This window comes from Jaculus jaculus, chromosome 6, assembly GCF_020740685.1.
Source record: "Jaculus jaculus isolate mJacJac1 chromosome 6, mJacJac1.mat.Y.cur, whole genome shotgun sequence".
Taxonomy (NCBI): domain Eukaryota; kingdom Metazoa; phylum Chordata; class Mammalia; order Rodentia; family Dipodidae; genus Jaculus; species Jaculus jaculus.
In genome coordinates this window covers 131,268,336-131,283,703 of record NC_059107.1, presented here as the reverse complement: position 1 = coordinate 131,283,703, position 15,368 = coordinate 131,268,336, and the positions used below count along the sequence as shown (strand labels likewise).

At 34.4% G+C, this 15,368-nt stretch overlaps 2 protein-coding genes across 3 annotated transcripts in view; one reads left to right on the top strand and one right to left on the bottom strand.

Moving 5' to 3' along the window:
- Cep290 (centrosomal protein 290) overlaps positions 1-15,368 on the top strand; it is an 89,627-nt gene that overhangs the window by 35,874 nt on the left and 38,385 nt on the right. For both annotated transcript variants that reach the window (XM_045153569.1, XM_045153570.1), the window contains exons 22-33: positions 321-436; positions 2,970-3,072; positions 3,175-3,405; positions 4,421-4,594; positions 6,464-6,575; positions 6,789-6,994; positions 7,878-8,029; positions 10,497-10,608; positions 11,173-11,628; positions 13,075-13,239; positions 14,376-14,483; positions 14,885-15,019. In XM_045153569.1, the coding sequence (XP_045009504.1) occupies positions 321-436; positions 2,970-3,072; positions 3,175-3,405; positions 4,421-4,594; positions 6,464-6,575; positions 6,789-6,994; positions 7,878-8,029; positions 10,497-10,608; positions 11,173-11,628; positions 13,075-13,239; positions 14,376-14,483; positions 14,885-15,019 (2,070 nt within the window). The remainder of the gene's footprint in view (positions 1-320; positions 437-2,969; positions 3,073-3,174; positions 3,406-4,420; positions 4,595-6,463; positions 6,576-6,788; positions 6,995-7,877; positions 8,030-10,496; positions 10,609-11,172; positions 11,629-13,074; positions 13,240-14,375; positions 14,484-14,884; positions 15,020-15,368) is intronic.
- Positions 9,483-15,368, bottom strand: part of C6H12orf29 (chromosome 6 C12orf29 homolog) — a 55,602-nt gene continuing 49,716 nt past the window's right edge. The window contains exon 7 of the mRNA XM_045153573.1: positions 9,483-9,677. Within this exon, the coding sequence (XP_045009508.1) occupies positions 9,624-9,677 (54 nt within the window). The 3' untranslated portion in view covers positions 9,483-9,623. The remainder of the gene's footprint in view (positions 9,678-15,368) is intronic.

Below are 15,368 nucleotides of genomic sequence, written 5' to 3'. Positions count from 1 at the left end.
ACATTAAAAATAATTTAACTAAAAACTGTTAAAATGATCTATATTTGTTATTAACTTGGTGACTTTGACTTTCCTTTTTATGTGTTTTTCTATTCAAAATGTTAACTGATTTTTTTTTTTTTTTTTTTTTTTTTGGCTTTTCAAGGTAGGGTCTCACTCTAGCCCAGGCTGACCTGAAATTCACTATGGAGTCTCAGGGTGGCCTTGAACTCATGGCAATCCTCCTACCTCTGTATCCCAAGTGCTGGTATTAAAGGCATGCGCCACTATGCCTGGCTGTTTTCTGATCTTTAAATTCTTATTTATGTATCAATTTTTAGGAACTGGATAATAAAGAAAAGATATTAAAAAATTTAGAAGATTCTCTTGAAGACTACAACAGAAAATTTGCAGTAATTCGTCATCAACAAAGTTTATTATATAAAGAATATCTAAGGTATATATATATATATATATGTATACATATATATATATTAGTAAATTTCATAAATTTAACTGTCATTTGTCATTGTTCATACTGAAAATAGCATGAACAAAGCAGAAGTATGTTGTTTTTGCCTTTTGCTACTCCTCTTTTTTTTTTTTTTTCTCATACTGGTAATTGCTGTCAGAACATGTTTGAACTCAGACATGTTTGAATTAGTTTAACGATCACATGCTCTTCCATGTCCTGAGATTTATTGAGTTTGGATCCAGAGTTAGTATTTGCAAGATGTAAGGCATTTGACCCATGCTTCATTTTCTTTTCCTGTAAATTCCACGATAATAGTGTTTTTATAGAGTTGTTGTGAAACTGAACTATATGAAAATTCTCAGACTTGTGAATATTGGCTGTCATTAATAATGTTCACATATGGTCATAGGATTATTTCTCTTTGCATTTGCTACTCAACTGTATCATTGCAATGATTTCCTTAGTAGGAACTGTACTGCCTAATCAGAGCTGATTTAAACTGTAGGGGCGATTATCTTCTGATCTCACAGGAAGCACATAGCAAGCTAGAGGGGAGATGGTGTCTATGGATTGTAGTTATCTACTACTGTGATTACAGAAGAGTTCTGAAGGCTCATGGAGATGGAACTGTGCACATTGAAGAAGAGGAACTATTTTTTCTACTTTCTTTTTTCAGTTTTAGATAAAATTTCTTTGTAGGGCTGGAGAGTTGCCTCTGTGATTAAGGCACTTGCTTATAAATCCTGCTGGCCTGGGTTCGATTCCCCTGTACCTACATATAGCCAGATGCACAAAGTGGCACACATACCTGGAGTTCATTTGCAACAAGAAGCCTTGGTATATCCAGAATCATTCTCTGTATCTTTCCTCAGAAATAAAAATATTTTCTAATTTTCTTTTTTAGGACTAGAGAGACTGTTCAGCACTTAAGGCACTTGCCTGCAGAATCTAACAGCTGCGTCAGTTTCCCACTACCCACATAAATCCAGACGTACAAAGTGGCTCATATATCTGGAGTTAATTTGCAGAGGCTGGGGCCCAGATGTGTGTGTGCATGCTTGCTCTTTCTCTTGAAAGAGTAAAATATGAAATTATTTTCTATAGGGGTCTGGCTGACTTTGACTCAGATCTAGTTTATCAAAATTAGGTCACATATTCATGTGTCACTCATTCCCTACAAAGTTAATGATTTATGCCAAACAAAAGTAACTGTGGGATGCTTTTTATGTTGGCAACAGTATCTTACATATCTTTTAAGAAAATGATTTAAAAAAAATAAAATGGTTATGTAGTTATGTTAAATTATTCTTAATTGACAAGTGAAATTGTATATGCTCAGGATATGCAAAAAGACATTTTGATATATGTAGGAATTGTTGAGTAGATAGATCAAGGAATTAATGTTTATTACTCAATATTTTATGATCAGAGCACTTAAAATCTATTTTAGAGATGTTGAGATATATAATATATTATTCACTCTAATCACCGTATTGTACAAAAGATCTCTTGGACTTTTCCTATCTGATTCCTTTACATACCTTCTTTTCAGTCTCCTGATTTCTAATGTTTCTACTCTAAATATTTTGTAGTATTCAGTGCTCAAATATGAGTAAAACCAGAATTTAGAGGTTTGATTTCCAAAATTATTTTGGAATGTTAAAATATTTCTGGCCCTTTTCTCTTTATAAGATACTTACAAATTTCACCTCCTATTTGAGTTATAACTCACCAGAAGTCCTTATTATTATTATTTTTTTAATTGGCTTTGTGCAGTGAATGCCCTATAAGCTAGCTTTTATGCCCTATTGATAAGAACCTTTCTAAGTCTTTGAAGTTTCAAGGTGGGTTTGTTTTCTAGCCCAATATATTGTAAACTGCCCTATGAACTTCATGTCAGAAAGTAGTATGGGACATTATATTGTAATATGTTAGAAGTTGTTGCAGTCAGGTTCACATTGCTAGTAGAAATCACCCAACCAAGAGCAGTTTGTGGAGGAAAAAAGAGGTTTATTTTGGCTTACAGGCTCGAGGGGGAAGCTCCTTGATGGCAAGGGAAAATGATGGCATGAGCAGAGTGTGCACATTACCCCCTGGGCAACATAATGTGGACCACAGGAGCAAGAGAGTATGCCAAACACTGGCATGTGGAAACTGGCTGTAACACCCATAAGCCCTTCCCCGCCACCCCCAAACAATACACTGCCTCCAGGAGGCATTAAATCCCTAATCTGCATCAACTGGAAACCTAGCATTCAGAACACCTAAGCTTATGGGGAACACCTGAGTCAAACCACAACAGAAGTGATGAGTCAGATGAAACTGGAAATCATTTGACAGAATAATTAACTTGTTAAAAATATTGAGTGAAATTTTAACTTCTTGTGTGTCAGATGATGTTTATTTTGGTAAGAAAATTTCAAGTTTCTATTATCTAAATTTATCTCTTCCTTTGTTTAAACATTTGATTAGATTTACTTTCTCATATTTTTTGTTACTATTATGTGTTTTGTAGTGAAAAGGAGACATGGAAAAGAGAATCTGAAACAATCAAAGAGGAAAAAAGAAAACTTGAGGATCAAGTCCAACATGATGCAGTAAGAGTAAAAGAATATAATGTGAGTAAACTACTTTTAACGTATTAAAAGTATTGTCTTCATACAGTATTATACAAGGTGGGGTGACCATACTCAGTAAGTAACATCACTGTGACTTTGCAGAATTTGCTCAATGCTCTTCAGATGGGCTCGGATGAAATGAAAAAAGCAGTTTCAGAAAACAGCAGAAAAATCACTGTTTTACAAGTAAATGAAAAGTCACTCATACGGCAGTATACAACCTTAGTAGAAATGGAACGGCAGCTTAGAAAAGAAAATGGGAAGCTAAAGAATGATTTAATATCAATGGAAGCAGAAGTTTGTGAAAAAATTGGAACTTTGCAAAGATTTAAGGTATTTCTCTCTTTTTTTTTTGACTCTGAACATTTTTAAATATAGAGGAGATGAGATAAAATAATAAACACCCCTTACTAGAACCAAGTTAATGTTTATTGACATTCCCTACAATTACTTCTCCTGGGTTTTTTTTTTTTTTGTAGGAATATTTAAATTGTAGACATTTTTCTTCTATGTGTTTTTGTCTACTCCTACATAATACAGAGCTTTTCTTAACATAACTATAGTAACTATTTTACCTTAAAAATTGAATTTGAGAAAAGATAAAAAGAGTAGCAGGACAATGCATTACTCAGAAGTTGGCTTTGGATGACTTTTCAAATTTCAAAAGATTAAAAACAACCTGAATTTTGATAGCTAAGTAGCAAAATTAGCATTAACAAAGTTATTTTGAGCTCTAGCTATGTTTGTGTAAAGTAATGGAACAGATTTGTTGTTCTTTTCTCAAATGAATTGAATTTCATACTATGATAGGACTTATGATTCATTTTTAAATAATTAACATTTTATAAATATTCTTATATATTCTTATATAAAAGTTACAAATATCTTCTCATGTGGGAAATCTATGTGTTTTCAATGCTTATGTTTGTGTGTGCGCATGTTTCTTCTTGTGCTGGTGCATATGTGTTGAGTACAGGTGTAGACTGGAGAACATTCTTGGGTGTTGTCCTGAGTAAGGACACAGCGTCTCTCACTGACTTAGGGATCGTCAGTTAGACAAGACTGGCTGGCCAGCAAGCTTCAGAGTTCTGCCTCTTTCTACTGCTCTGGTGCTGGGATTACATGTGCATTCCACCATGCCTGGCATTTTTATGAAGATAATGGGATCAAACTCAGGTCTTCATTTTTGCCACTCCAGTACTTTAGTGGTTGAACTACCTCCTAGCCTGAAAATCTTACAACTTAAAAAAAAAATTATATTTGTTTTGCTTTCAGTTGTATTAGCCTCCTCAAAAGTGGCTAATATTTAATAAGAAAAAAAAAACTCAATGTATCCTTCTTTTGATAGGAAATGGCCATTTTCAAGATCGCAGCTCTTCAGAAAGTTACGGAAAATAGTGTTTCCTTGGCTGAGCTAGAACTAGCCAATAAACAATACAATGAGCTCACTACTAAGTACAGAGACATTTTACAAAAAGATAATATGCTTGTTCAAAGAACAAGTCAGTTAGAACACTTAGAGGTAAGTGTCTGTGATCTCAAATCCTTGTGACACTAGCCATTTTATTTTAGTGAGAGCTTTGTGTTTGGGGGATCGTGCTGATTGTAAATGATTAAAGTTGACTTCTATGTATGTAAACTTATTAGAGATGCAATTTATAAATATAGAAAAATCTAATTGTATTTCATTATGAGTATCAGTACCCATGTACATGTAGAACATATTGTTAATACTGCAAATGACTTGCAGATAACTCTATTTAGATCATCCTCATCCTTATCTCTGCCTTGTAAAATAGCTGAGGCAAACTTTGTTCATGGAACAGATGGCAACTGTAATCCAAAGGGCAACATTTTTAAGTACCCATTTCTTTCTCCTCTTTTTTTTTTTTTTTTTTTTTTTTTAGGTAGGGCCTTGCTGTAGCCTAGGCTGACGTGGAATTCATTCTGTAATTTCAGGGTGGCCTCGAATTCATAGTGATCCTTCTATCTCTGCCTCCCAAGTGCTGGAATTCATGGCATGCACTCCCATGCCCATCTCTTTATCCCCTTAACTCTGTTTCCAGAGCATGCTGTTATTTCATAGTCCCCGGATTTTGTTCCTTGGGCTGGATTTTGTTAACTATGCATGTGTATCAATGACTTTACCTAGACACTGCATGAAAGCTCTAAATCTCCATCATTTCTGATTTTAGAGATCCAAAAGGTTAGGGTGGTGTGTTCTGAGGTTTATTCATATTATTTTTCTGACCCAGCTCCTTTAGTTTTCTATTATACTCACTAACCTTTATACATTTTAAGCTCCACCTTTATCTTTCTCATTAGAATAGAGATGTAGGTCTTTATTCTCTTTTATGATCCTTTCACAAGAGTAGATTGGGATATAATTCTGTTAGCTCATGGCTTTTATTTGCTTAAAGTGTCCCTTTAAACTTTCCATTGATTTCTTCAAAATAACCAGGGTCCTTATATAGTAACAGTATCTGAAAGTGTGAATGATCAGCTCAATTTTCACTACTTTGCCAGAGATGAGTATGCTAATTTTTTAGATAAATGAATACTTAGACATAACATTTTTTCTCCATTCTATACATCCTCTAGTCTGTCATCTATAACATTAGGAAATAGTAGATGAGAAGTCTGCTCCAGATAGCCTATCAATGAGATTTTGATTTTGTGTGTGTGTGTGTGTGTTACTAGAGATTAAGCCATAGAACTCCGTCCCTAGCCTTGACTCAATGATTTTTAACTTCAGTTCATCTAGTTTCCTAAGTATATTTTACTATTTTTTGCATATCTGACACTGCACGTAAGGCTGATTCTTTACAGAGAGTTTATAATGACTTCTCCATTCAATTGAGCTTCCTCACATTATGGCACTCTGAGAGCTGGTACTCAGGACCTCAGCACCATTCTACCAAACAAGGTAGAAGTCCTATTTTCTATGACTTTGGAAGTGACATAATGTCATCTTCCTCCAGTGCTTACTGCTTGCTTATTACAATCACAAGACTAACTGCTATTACTCACATCGGTCAAAATGAACATGGAAGTTTTAATGGCAAAACCTTATTTAGCCACATGTAGTATACATGGAGTTTGATGATTATTTTTAAGTTATATTTCTATATGTATGTATGTATGTATATATATGTGTGTGTGTGTATGTGTGTGTGTGTATATATATATATATGTGTGTGTGTGTGTGTATATACATACATACATATATATATATATATATATATATATATATATATATATATATATATATATAATTAGAGGAAATCCCAATTTGAAAAAATATTGGTTGTGAGTTTTGGGAGATAATATGTGAAGTTGTGGTACTGGCCAGAATCACAGTGCAGTTCATGAGTGATATTCATCTTTTCAGTGTGAAAATTCATCTTTAAAAGAGCAAATGGAGTCTATAAATAAAGAATTGGAGATTACCAAGGAAAAACTTCATACTATTGAACAAGCCTGGGAACAAGAATCTAAGTTAGGTAAGTCTTAAGACTGATAATATAAAATGATGAGGAATTCACAGAAAGTAAGCACATAGTCATGGGACAGGTAGCAATGCAACAGAACAAGCTAAGTATAGAAAGCAGAAAGTTCATTAGCTTCCTGGGCAACGATATTACCCTGTCATGTGCAACTTCTGCTGTATGATTTTGATATAAAACACAAGATTCACCTAGTGTTATTTTATGTAGGAAATGAATCAAACATGGATAAGGCAAGGAAATCAATAACCAACAGTGAAATTGTTTCTATTTCAAAAAAAATCACTATGTTGGAAATGAAGGAATTAAATGAAAGGCAGCGAGCTGAACACTGTCAGAAAATGTACGAGCACTTACGGACTTCATTAAAGCAAATGGAAGAACGAAATTTTGAATTGGAAACCAAATTTGCTGAGGTGTGCTATAATTTTTATCATACCGTTAGAGAGTAAGAATTAGCCTTAGTCGACACTGTATTATTAAGAGGTTTTGTCTCTGATGTAGTGTAATCATATAGCAGTGTGTGTCAGGTAATGTATAGATTATTTTAAACTATGAATTATTTATAGTAAAAGTCATTTCTGTAGATAAGTTCTTTTTCAACAGTGTTACATATTAATTTTAATGTACCAAAACATGATACTATTTACTTAAAGTTGAAATTGTCCTATAGTACTATTCCTCCAATGCCTATTATAATGCAACCCTGTTTGGAGTGCCAAGATTGTAGCAAGAGGCAAAAGAGACAATAATTTAAGCTGTTGGGAACTTGAATAGTTTATAAAATATTTTAACAATTATTAGTGTTATTAAACTATCATATAAATATTCAACAGTTTATGATTCAATACTTATGTTTTCTTATATTGATATATTTCCCAAAGCATAAATATCCTTCTCATTTTAATTAAGTCATTAAGTGTTAATTAAAACTTAAAAGATTTTATTAATACACTTGAATTTACTTATAGGTAATATTATTGAACTAGAAATGTAATGAGTAGATATTAATAATATAAGGAGTTCAAACATTATAAAATAATGAGTTCTGATGGAATTGAAATATTACCATATGTTTCATAATTTGCTCCTGATTAATTTCTCTCTTCGGCATATTCTTAACACTTCACATCTGGAAAGTGTTATGTACTAAAAACTAATATACCTAGGCTGTAGCTGTAGCTCATTGGTAGAATGTATACTTAGCATGCAGTAGAGCTTAGATTCAATTTCTATCATAAAATAATAATAATTGAAATTAAACAAAACCACCAAGAACTTCTTTCCTTTTTTTCATAGCTTACCAAAATCAACTTGGATGCACAAAAGGTGGAACAGACATTAAGAGATGAATTAGCTGACAGCGTGAGCAAGGCAGTGAGTGATGCTGACAGGGAAAGGATTCTGGAGTTAGAGAAGAATGAAATGGAACTTAAAGTTGAAGTATCAAAGTAAGTGCATATATATAGTTCAGTCATGTGATGAGTATCTTCTCCAATTTGTCCTTAAGAAACATAATTGTAAATAATATGGGTTAATATATAGAGTGATGATTGATACTTGTTTCTATTTATTTGAAAAGAGTTAATACTAATAAAGTTGATATTTAATAGGGGGAGTAGCATTGAAGAGGTAATGGCCTCTCAAAATTCACATTTTTTTTTCAGAGCATAGGAATACAGTTTCAGACAGCACTGGAATCAGCTCTGTGAGGTCTGCATTTTTCCCCATATTGCCTTCTCAGTGAAAGGCAGTGATAGGAGAGCAGTGGTTACTTAATGTTGTCTTTAATAAGGAAGCAATTGTTCTTTTTCTATACCATTTCTATAAAGGCATAATCATTTCCAGTTTTGGTGTAATTAGATTTTTCAGGTACCTATACAAGGAATTAATCATAGTAAGTAATTCATGTGATCATACATAGTCATGCTGGGGTAACAAGTTTTTTCCCATTTAGCAGTATAAAACAGGCCCAGGAACATTAAAAAAAATTGTCCTGGGGGGGGGGAGAAACAAAGAATGAATATGAATGGGCATTCTAGGGCATCTTGGTGCTGCAAATGAATTCCAGACACATACTTCACTTTGTGCACCTGGCTCTACATGGGTACTGGAGAATCAAACCCTGGGAAGCAGGCTTTAACCACTAAGTCATCTCTCCAGCTCCTCCCACCCCCAGCCACTTTTGAACACAGTGTTAGGTAGAAGCTCTGTACTCACTTTGATAGTTAGGTGGTACTTCAGAAGATAAGAGTGAGGGGCACTGAGTGAAATTGCCAAGTATAAATAGTCAAATAATCTTTTGTGGCATATTCATAGAATGATGGCCATTCCTCTAGTGCTTTTGTAGTCCTTGGAGGTAGCAGTCATTACCAGCTCTTTACATCGTGTAGGACTCTTACTACTCTTTCTGTATCCTCATGGGCTTCAATTTACAACAATCATTTTATCACATTGTATTAATCCATACTTGTATAACTGCCAGTGAGAACTTCTGTTTAGTACAAGGAGACTTGACTTGTCTGACCCATTGAGCTTAAGCCCTTATAGACCCAAATGCAAAACCTTTCCTTTTACTTTGTTTCTGTTAGGTAGTCACAGAAATCATAAGAGGATTTGTAGGATTTATTTACCAGCAGACTCCTCCCCTTTATTGTTAAGTGTAATAAATGCATACTTTGCTTATTTTCATGCTTCAGGTAACTTACAAATCAAAACAAAATAAATCAAAGTGCATTTTCCATATAGACCTTATTTCTTCCACATGTAAATATCCAGATATAAAACATATAACTTTCATATAATTTGGATGTTAAGATTACAAGAATTTTAAATTTCTAGTTTTCTTTTTTTTTTTTTTTGCTTAATTAATAGAAGTTTGTTTTCCATGATGCTTTGTACCTGATCTGAAATTCACTCACATTTTATTTTCTCAATAAATTATTTTTGACCACATACCTAAAAAAGCAATCCATAGGCTAGCCCCTCTGAAAGAGCCTGAGGAGCCAGGCTATTTCTTCTGTATCCTCAGCATTATGGCCTTTGTCATTTTGTCACCTCAGTGCTCCATGTCTCCAAACATTTCATTTTCCTACAAACCTGGAAAAAATAGCAAAATAAGTTCTTTTCTACTCTTTCTGTATTCTTAATCCAACAATAATATACTCACTGGTTTACCACTTTGTTCTATCATTTCCTAAGTAATGATAAGTAAAATCTTATGAAAAAGGTATGGAGCAAGTAGTCTGTGTCCATTTGCACTTGAAAAATACATCAGGTGCAATTGGAGGTAATGACTTACATGAGGCATTTTCAGAATGTATATAAGATATGTTACAGATTAGGAATTTAACAAAGCATTTTTGTGTGTATGTAGTATGTGTGGTGTGTGTATATGTGCTGTATGTACATGTGTGCAGATGTGCACAATTATGTTGAGGCCAGAGAGAATGTTAGGTATCCTCCTCTTTTGCTCTTCCACCTTATTTCCTTGAGACAGGCTCGCTCACTGAACCTGAAGCTTGTGTCATTTTTCTGCCAGACTGGCTCACTAGTGAGCCCCAGCGATACTCCTGTCACTGTGCTCTCAACACTATAGTTACAGTGTGTGTGGCCATGTCCAGCTTTTGATGTATGTGCTAAGGATTGAGCTCAGGTCCTCATGCTTGTGAAGCAAGTACTTTTACCTACTGTGTCATGTCCCTGGTCCCAGATTATGAATTGCCAAAGGGGATTTTTTAATCAATCACCTATTAATATTTTATAAACCAGTGAGGATACCTTAGCCCTCTGCCTTTTATACATAAAATGATGTTAGAAATATGTGGGTTTTCCAGAAACAGGTCTAGAAGGTTTGGATTTGGGTATTTACATAGAAAATGTACTGAATTGTTCCTAAAATATCCTGCCACTTTTTAGACTGAGAGAGATTTCTGATATTGCCAAAGGACAAGTTGAATTTTTGGATTCACAGCAACAGTCCAGGGAAAAAGAAGTCGAATCCCTCAGAATGCAGCTGCTTGATTACCAGGTATGTGTGCTATTGGGTCTTGTATGTTAATCTTTTTTCCTGTGCTGGTATAGTAGTTAAACATAATGCAGTAACAAAAGGCTATTCTTGTAGTTGGAACCTGATTTAGTAAAACTCTAACTTGAAATACCCACATGCTGCATGGTGTTAGCTGCTGATCTAAAATTACATGTTTTATAGTTATGTGTAGTTTTTCACACATCTTCACATTATTAGGTTTTTAGAGGATTGAAGACACATCAGTATTGTTCCTATATTATTAATACCTGTAAATTTAAAAAATGACTATTCCAACTGTCATTTAGTTAGAATTTTTAGTGTATTTGGTCCTAAGGCCATGTGTGTGTGTGTGTGTGTGTGTGTGTGTGTGTGTGTGTGTAAATATATGTATTTGGTAACTACTAATGTTAAAACAAAATTGGATTTCTTTTTAGAAAATGTAACAGTGTGCTGAAGTTGCATTTAGTAAACTATGATTTTTATATCCATGATCTTTTATTGGTAAAATGTGAAACTTACTATAAGTACTGTTTTTTGTTTTTTGTTTTTTTTTTAAACTATTAGACCCAATCTGATGAAAAGGCACTAATTGCCAAATTGCACCAACATATTGTCTCTCTTCAAATTAGTGAGGCTACTGCTCTTGGTAAGGTAGAGTCAGTAACATCTAAACTACAGAAGGTAGAGGCCTACAATTTGCGCTTAGAGCAGAAGCTGGATGAAAAGGAGCATGCTCTCTACTACGCACGCTTAGAGGGGAGGAACCGGGCAAAGCACCTGCGTCAGACCATCCAGTCCCTCCGAAGACAGTTCAGCGGAGCCTTGCCACTGGCACAGCAGGAGAAGTTCTCCAAAACAATGATTCAGCTGCAGAATGACAAGCTCAAGATGATGCAGGAAATGAAAAGTTCACAGCAAGAACGCAGCAATATGGAGAATAAAACGCTAGAGATGGAGTTAAAGTTAAAAGGCTTAGAAGAATTAATAAGCACCTTAAAGGATGCCAGAGGAGCCCAAAAGGTAGAGATTTGAAATTCAGTGTTTCCAAGAGTTACATAATATTATGTTCTTAATATGTACCTTGGTATAAACATGACTAATGTATAACCACAATACTAATTATAATTTATATTTTTTAAAAAATTAAACATTTCTTTGTTTATTTGAGGCAGAGAGGGAGAGAAAATGGGCACGCCAGGGCCTCTAGCCTTTGCAAAGGAACTCCCGACACATGTGCCATGTTGTGCATCTGGTTACATGGCAGCTGGAGAATCGAACCTGGGTTCTTAGGCTTTGCAGGCAAGTGCCTTAACTGCTAAGCCATCTCTGCAGCCCCAATTTAGATTTTTAACAGTTGGGAATTTTGACTGTTTGAATATTTATTGTTTATAAGAATAAAATTATACTTTTCTAAGAAAAGGTTTTATTTAAAAAACATTTAGATTGTATAACAGCAAAGAATTCTAAGCACTCTAGAAAACTTTGTATTTATTAATTAAGCATAAAGTATAATTATTCTGTAATGATTTAATAGCTATCAGTATATTTCTACTCCATAAATAATACTTTTTGGAGCTGGGTGTGGTGGTGCATGCCTTTAATCCCAGCACTCCGGAGGCAGAGGTAGTAGGATCACTGAGAGTTGGAAGCCACCCTGAGACTACATAGTGAATTCCAGGTCAGCCTGGCCTAGAGTTAGACACTACCTCAAGAAACACAAAAACAAACAAACAAACAATACTACTTTTTGGACTGTGGAGATGGTATAGTACTTGCTTGCAAAGCCTGTTTGCTCAGGTTCTGTTTTCCAGGACCCATGGAAAGCCAAATGCACAAAGTGGTACATACATCTGGAATTTGATTTTTTCTATAAAAGAGGCCTGATGTATTCATGCACTCATATTTATTGTCTCTCTCTCTCTCTTCTTCTCTCCAATAAATAAATAAAGTGTGAGCACTTTAAAATTATTTACGGGTAGTATATTACCTCCTTAAAATGATTTATAAGTACATTTTTACATAGTTTTACCTTTATTATTGGCATATGGTCATTATACATTGATGGTTTTCTTAAGGAATCTCACTTTTCCTCTAATAAAACTTGATTATTACTTTCACTTTGAGAAAATAAAGAAAAAAATAACTATCTTTTGTAATCTTTCCTTTTCAGCTTTATTTCTAGAGCTGAATTTCTTTTTTTGTATTATCAGTGTTTCATTAATATTTTTACAATCAATGCTCAACATACAAATTGTAATGAATGAAAAACTTAAAGTGAATATTTCTAATATATATTTGAACATAATTTGAAGAATTTTTATTGCTATGTTTTGCCATATTCTTTGAAAAGTGTTTGTAAATTTGATTAGCTGCCATGTGGTTTGGCCAAGGGTTCTTTAATTTTCATTAAGATCATTTTGATCTGTTATGTTGCATTAATGTTTATATCTAATGTACAAATCTTAGGTAATCAATTGGCATATGAAAATAGAAGAACTTCGTCTTCAAGAGCTAAAACTAAATAGAGAATTAGTCAAGGATAAAGAAGAAATCAAATATTTGAATAATATCATATCTGAGTATGAACATACCATCAACAGTCTGGAGGAGGAAATTGTTCAACAGAACAAGGTTTCATTGTAAATTTACTTCTGTGTTTTGAGGCTAACATTTTTAAAGGACCACTGTATATGTGACTGTGCTATTCTGTTTGGATGTGGCTCCCTTTATGAATGGGTTGTAAAATAATCTGTTTCTTTTTAAACTCTGGAAATACACATTTATTAGTTATAACACTAGTCCTATGCTTGAAAGAAGCAGTAGTTAACAAATTATTTGCTAAGTTAACTTTTTATTTTGATCTCAGTTATTTGACTTCCTGCAGTTGTGTTTCTACTTGCTGTCACTGATGGTGTAGAGGAAGCCTAATATTGAAGAAGGTAGATGCTTTAGAGGCAGATGAAATTCATTCATTACAGGCTCATCTCAGAGAGGGTCTCTCTGCTTAGAATTGTTTTAGCTTAGACACTTGTGTTTATACTCTGTCTTAAAGAGTTTTGCTCAAATGTCTTTTCATATGACTATAACATTCGCAAGCCCCTTGATATTGTAGAAGAAATCATGTATCGAGATTTCTTCAACAGAGAGGCTGGGGAATTGCTCAGCAGTTTGAGGCACTGGGATGCAAAGCCTGCCAGCCTTGGTTCAGTTCCCCAGTACCCACACAAAACCAGATGTACAAAGGAGTATGTACATCTGGAGTTTGTCTGCAGTTGCAAGAACCTTGACACACACACACACACACACACACTTTCTGCTCGAAAAGAAGTAAATAATAACCAAATTAACAAATAAATGTTTTTTAAAAAAGATTTCTTAAATAGAGATTACTTAGTTTCATTTTTCTAAGCAGTGCTTATTGTCCTGTGACATGCTATGTAGTCACTTATTATTGTTTGTTTCTGCTTCCTGGACTATAAGTTCCCTGGTGACAGGGACTTGGATTTATTTATGACTATGCTTGTCGTCCTGAGTAGTGCTTGACAAATATTGTGTCATCAGATGTTTTTGGGATGGATACCTGCATGGACACCTGACTAGGTTGAAATGCTCACTTTACGCCTGCCTTCTGTGGTCTTAGACAACTTGCTTCACCTCCTCAGTTTGTGTCCTTTTTTGCTAAAATGAGAATAATAGTGACTTCAGAAGGTTATTATGAGGACTTGGTGTCTCTATGCCTGTGCCTAACACAGCTTGTCTTTTCTTAGTTTCATGAAGAAAGACAAATGGCCTGGGATCAAAGAGAAGTTGAGCTGGAACGTCAGCTAGACATTTTTGACCGCCAGCAAAATGAAATACTAAATGCAGCACAAAAGGTAAAATTGACGAATCCTGTTTGCTATTCTGTCACATGGCCTAAACCAGTAACTGTAACAGAAATATTTTCTAAATAAGATACATTTGTCATGTATCCATAAAAATCAATGTTGTTTGCTCATGGTTGCCATTGCTATTTATAAAAACTTATTTTGGGGCTGGAAGGGTTGCTTGGTGGTTAAGGCATTGGCCTGCAAAGCCAAAGGACCAAGGTTCAATTCCCCAGGACCCACATTAGCCAGATGCACAAGGGGACACATGCGTCTGGCGTTCATTTTCAGTGGCTAGAGGCCTTGGTGCACCTATTCTCTCTCTCTCTACCTCTCTCTCCCTCTTTCTCTATCAAATAAATAAATAAATAATAATAAAGTATTTTTAAAAACCTGTTATTTCTTAATAGTTTGAAGAGGCTACAGGATCAATACCAGATCCCAGTTTACCCCTTCCAAATCAACTTGAGATGGCACTAAGAAAAATTAAGGAAAATGTTCAAACAATTCTAAAAACACAAGCAACCTGTAAATCACTGGAAGAGGTAAATAGAATGATTTGCAATTTGTATAGTGTATTATGGGTTGTGTTTGTGAAATTTTATAAATAATTTTGCTAAGGGCAAGAAAGCATAAAATGATGAATCTGTTGCTAGTCTACTCTTTTTCTGTTTGGTAATGTTTCTAATAACTGATAATGAACAGCTGATATAGCTAATTTGAATTCATTATTCATTTAATTACTGCTTGTTAACTTTTTGGCATACTGAGGCATAAAAGTGAGGATCATCAGAGCCAGGGCATCTATTTTGTGGGGATGAATTATTTTATGTATTTATTCTTACTGTATTTGCTATTTATTGTCCCATTCCCTCTGAACCCTTCCCAGCTAAT